Source organism: Glycine max, chromosome 3, assembly GCF_000004515.6.
Source record: "Glycine max cultivar Williams 82 chromosome 3, Glycine_max_v4.0, whole genome shotgun sequence".
In the NCBI taxonomy this organism is placed as follows: Eukaryota; Viridiplantae; Streptophyta; class Magnoliopsida; order Fabales; family Fabaceae; genus Glycine; species Glycine max.
Genome location: NC_016090.4, coordinates 23,092,065 through 23,096,787, shown reverse-complemented (window position 1 = coordinate 23,096,787; position 4,723 = coordinate 23,092,065). Strand labels below are relative to the sequence as shown.

The following is a 4,723-nucleotide window of genomic DNA, read 5'->3' as shown; positions in this document are numbered from 1 at the left end:
AAAAATTAATTAATTACTTTTTTCTCTTCAAAGTTATTTAATTTTTTTTAACCCTCCCTCACCTCTAGGTCTTAGACCATCGCCCCTTCAGCCTATGTTCAATGCTAGCCCTAACAGAAACTTTGACCTATATCTAGACTGGTGCAGATTGAAATTCTTATTGTTGTCATATATAAAAACAAGGTATTCACATAACCGAATGACATAAGATTGCTGAAGTGAATTTAATCTCTCCTAACAAAATGTTAGCATGGTTAAGGAATCCATCTATCTACCAACAGTGGATTGAAGAGATGAATCATCAAAAACAAGATAATTAATATTGTACGGGATTGGCTTTGCAAATATATATATATATATATATATATATATATATATATATATATATATATATATATATATGAGATTGCAGATTTAATGTTCAATGACATATTTTCCACCTTCTATCTGATGATTTAATACAGAAACAATCAAATTCACTGTATTCCTCTCATCAGCAAAAGAGCTAATCATCTGTCACCTGCTACAATTTCCTTCTGATCATGAATTTCTTCTTTAACTTGTACAATTTTAATTCAGACGTCGTCTAACTAAACATGTATGTACATAAGAAACACTAATTAAAGATTCACAACCGGAAACTTGATTGCTTTTTACACACAAACTCATAGGTGGGGGAAACTTCAAAGGGAGTTTCAATTTGTTCAAATCTCTCTGATAGAAACAAGTTTTGAAAGCTTCTTAGTGCTGCTGATGAAACCCTCACTTGTGCTATAAACAATGCCTTGACGGGCCTGTGATCCGATAGTTTTGATTCACATCTAGCGTATTGAATTTGCTTTAAACCGTTGCCGAACCATATAATTCTGTCACACCTAAAATTAAGAAAACCAAAATATATATAAGAAGTCAATCATTCTTAAAAGTACGTTGTCGTGTGATGTATATCTAATTAATAAGGGGACCTTTTTCAAATGAGTGAGAAAAGTTACTTAAAGTTAATTAATCTTAATCATACGATTAATCACATTAATGCTTGAAAAATTAAGCTATATACTTATTAAGATCACATGAACATCACTAGAGTGTTGGTCTAGTAGTGGGTTTGAGTGGTATACTTTGAAGACCTAAGTTGGATCATCGTCATTATACACAGAAAAAAAAAATGAACAGTTAAAAATAAGATGTAATAGTAAATATTTATGCACGTGTCTTACCATGCAGGTGCTCGCTTCTTCGCTGCCTTTTTGCCGTGATAACAACATCCATAGTACAGGTCTGAATTTGGACAATACTTGTAGGTTGGGGCAAATTTGATTGCTCCTTCATGCCATCCTTTTAACATATTTCCCCTCATTAGCTCCATCATTAGCTTCATTTTCATTCAATTCATGTTAGAGAATATACTAAAAATTCCAAGATATTTTCTTTTTTCCTCTTCCAAAAATATTACATATATACATATACACGTGTTTATGCACACATACACACCTGTGTATATAGATGCATAGAGATGGAGAGTACGTATAAAAGAAGGTATCAAGGTGAGAATATAAGAAGATGTAACCTTAATCATATAATTAAATTGAGTAATTAAGATTAAATTTAACTAAAATAATCTTAATTATTTATATAGTTATATGATCATGATTCACTCTTCTCGTCTCTCACGTACATACGTAAATATGAGTATTATTTATTTATTTATTTATTTATTTATTTATAAACACCTGATCATATTCTAGTAGGGAATCCCAGTCTTCGTTTTCAACAAGTAAGCGTGTTGTTTCTTCCGGTAGAGAAATTCTGTAATTTAAATCTCCAAGCAATATTACGTGTCTGCACAAGACAGGGCTGTGATTAATTAATTAAATGGTTAAAAAATGCAACATGTATGTATGTCAAAGTAAAAGTAATTAAAAGTAAATTCAATTTGAATATCGAGTAATCAAATGGTTAAAAGTCGGCAGAAAGTAAATTCTATTTGAATACTAAGTAATTAAAAGAGGTCAATGGTTTTGCCACTTTAATTATATTTCTATATCTGAAAACTGTTCCGTTCAAATGTATCTCTTTATGATGTGTTTTATTCTATTTGGAACCTTTTTGAAACTTTTTCATTAGTTAATTAACTCACACTGTCCCACTATAGCAGAACAAATTCGTCACATATTCTCAAAGTTGATTGATTTAAGAGAATAATTTAGTTTCAAACATAAAAACCAACAAAGAATAATATTTAAGTGTTTTGGCGGCCTTCAATGTCTAGTACGACAAACTCAGGCGGAGATCAACAAATCATTCAATTGATTGAATAGTAATTTGAATTTGAGTCTTGCAGATAAAAAAATATAATTAAAAGAAATGACTTTATTAAAAAGAATTAAATTTTTTAATAAAGATTAATCATCAATCAAATGATAAATGATAAATATTTTAAATTCGAACTAATATGGTGAGAAGAAAAATTCAGAGTTGAAGACTTGCAAATATATGGTGATGTTTTCAACTAGCAAGTGGCTAATTCTTTGCATTAACAGCCATAAAAAACAAAAAAACAAAAAAAAATTCAATATTGCACTTTCTTTTTATGATTTGTTGGGAAAGCAACCAAATAGTTATTAAAATAAGCCAAAAAAGCAATTATTGAGGTTGATCGGTTGGATAACAAATTAATGTAATTTCTTACTCGTGATCAAGAATCTTTCTCGGCAAATCAAGCATAGGTCCTCTTCTAGGAAAGCTTGTCCGTGAAAATATTTCAGCAACATTAGAGTTTCTATGCTTCTCGTCTCCCTCTCTCCCACCAGAAGCTAGGTGACCACACACAAAGCAAAAGCTTGTTTCATGTAACACAAATCTCACAGATACAGAACCCTGCAAATTAATTCAACCATAGTGGTAAAATTAAGAAAAGATCAATTTAATCAAGTACAAAATTAATTAAAAAGGACTTATTCCTAGATAACCAATTATAAGCATTCAGTTTTTCAACTCCTAATTTATAACTTATAAACTTCCCGTTAGCTTATCAATTAATTTTAAAATAGATGGATATGATGAATGTTGAATTGAAGTGCTATAATTAATGTAATGAATATGAATATGTCACCTTGTTCCCTAAGCATCCCATGATGCCACATCCGACGCAACAGACACTTGGATGTTGAATGAATGGACGAAGGTCTCTCTTAGCCCATACTGATATCAATATACCAACCATTTGCTTGCTAATGATACATTCGAAATCTTGTGGGCCTTGCAGACCTGGATTATTATTATTATTATTATTTCCTAATTCCTTATTATTGCAATAAATACCCTTTTTATCATCACCTTCTTCATCTAATTTGAAACTGTGAAGTACATGCGTGTTGTTCTTGTTCAGAGCTTCTCTGATTATGGAATTCCACTTGGTGGAAATCTTACTGTTTTGATACCCCAACACATTGGATGCTTTTAGAGGCACAATTTCTTGAAACCTGGATTGCGAACAAACAGTTGAAAATAATAACTACTACGTGCATGATATTAATGATTATTATTATTATCAAGAGAAGGTGAATTCATACCCAAGTACATAGATGTCATAGGAATTGTTGCGTGTCTCCAACAAATCCTCCATATTCAGTCCTTCATCTGGGGCAATCCCACCTACGTTCCATGTGCTGACAAAAATCCTTTAATGATTGAAGAAAAATTATTAATTATGTCAGAAACTTAATAATAATAGAATACAACCCAGAGTATGATGGAACTCAATTAGGGCTTTTTATATTTGACGGTGTTTTTCTTCTTACTTGTTTTTTTGTGTATCCTTCTGATCATTAAGCATAGTTTTAGAGCTCAGAGATGACTGATCATGACTCAATAAGGGTTCTGTGTTGCTTGGAAAATCTGCTATAAAATTGCTGCTTCCCAGTCGCTTGTTGAGTATCTCATTAGCCACTAATGCAGGCCACGTGAACTAAGGAAATTATATATGTAAAAATTCATTCATGTCAATAAAAATTTGGTAAGAAAATTGAATTAAAAATGGAAGAAATTGAAGGAGAGAAAGCAAGTTAGTTATACTTACTTGAGCTAGCTTTCCAGTCATGGTATAATGGTTTATACTACTTTTGGTGATAAAAAAAAATAAAGGGGAATGGATCATATAGATATCATGCTGAGAAAGAGTGCAGATTACTGTGTGCAACTTGAGAAGAAGAAACACTTATTTTAATGTGGCGTACAAGAGTATGCACCCTTTGAACATTATTCGATCGTCTAATATTTCAATATATATAGGAACATCTTAATTACATTGTCCTAGCAATGGTGAAGAGAGAGAGAGAATATATAGAAAACATGGGTCTTCTTGAACATTCGAATTCTTTTGTTTGTTGAAGAGTAGAATTGAAGGAATATATCTTAATGTTTCCCATATTTAAATTGTTGAAAATGGTTGCAAGTGGGGAGTAGTGTGGTCCATGAAAAAAATAGGCAAATAGGAGAAATGATGACAAGCTATTGGCGCAAGCTTGTCAAGCCTTTTGCATGCTAACATTATCAGTATGTTTTGATTGGTGGAAAATGATGGAATATATTTTTTTTTTTGGTTTAAAACAAAGGTGCCAAATTTGACTAGTTTGTATGATATTATTAATTTAAGAATTTAATGTGATATTCACTTATAAGATAAGTTATTTAATCATAAATCATTATTGATATGATTTTAAAG

The 4,723-nt window shown here is 31.1% G+C and overlaps 1 protein-coding gene across 4 annotated transcripts; it reads right to left on the bottom strand.

The window, feature by feature from the left end:
• Positions 1-414: 414 nt before the first annotated feature.
• LOC100813785 (type IV inositol polyphosphate 5-phosphatase 9) lies at positions 415-4,373 on the bottom strand. Of its 4 annotated transcripts, XM_041013845.1 has the most exons (9): positions 4,079-4,373; positions 3,801-3,967; positions 3,573-3,680; positions 3,337-3,482; positions 3,113-3,267; positions 2,690-2,877; positions 1,731-1,854; positions 1,218-1,372; positions 415-875 (listed from the first exon to the last, which is right to left on the bottom strand). In XM_041013845.1, the coding sequence occupies exons 1-9, from the start codon at positions 4,154-4,156 to the stop codon at positions 629-631; spliced, it is 1,368 nt and encodes a 455-aa protein (XP_040869779.1). In that variant the 5' UTR covers positions 4,157-4,373; the 3' UTR covers positions 415-628. The 4 variants fall into 4 exon arrangements, with proteins under 4 accessions (XP_040869779.1, XP_040869778.1, XP_040869780.1 ...); XM_041013844.1 differs by having other exon boundaries at positions 3,113-3,482; XM_041013846.1 differs by having other exon boundaries at positions 1,218-1,335; positions 3,113-3,482.
• Positions 4,374-4,723: the final 350 nt, after the last annotated feature.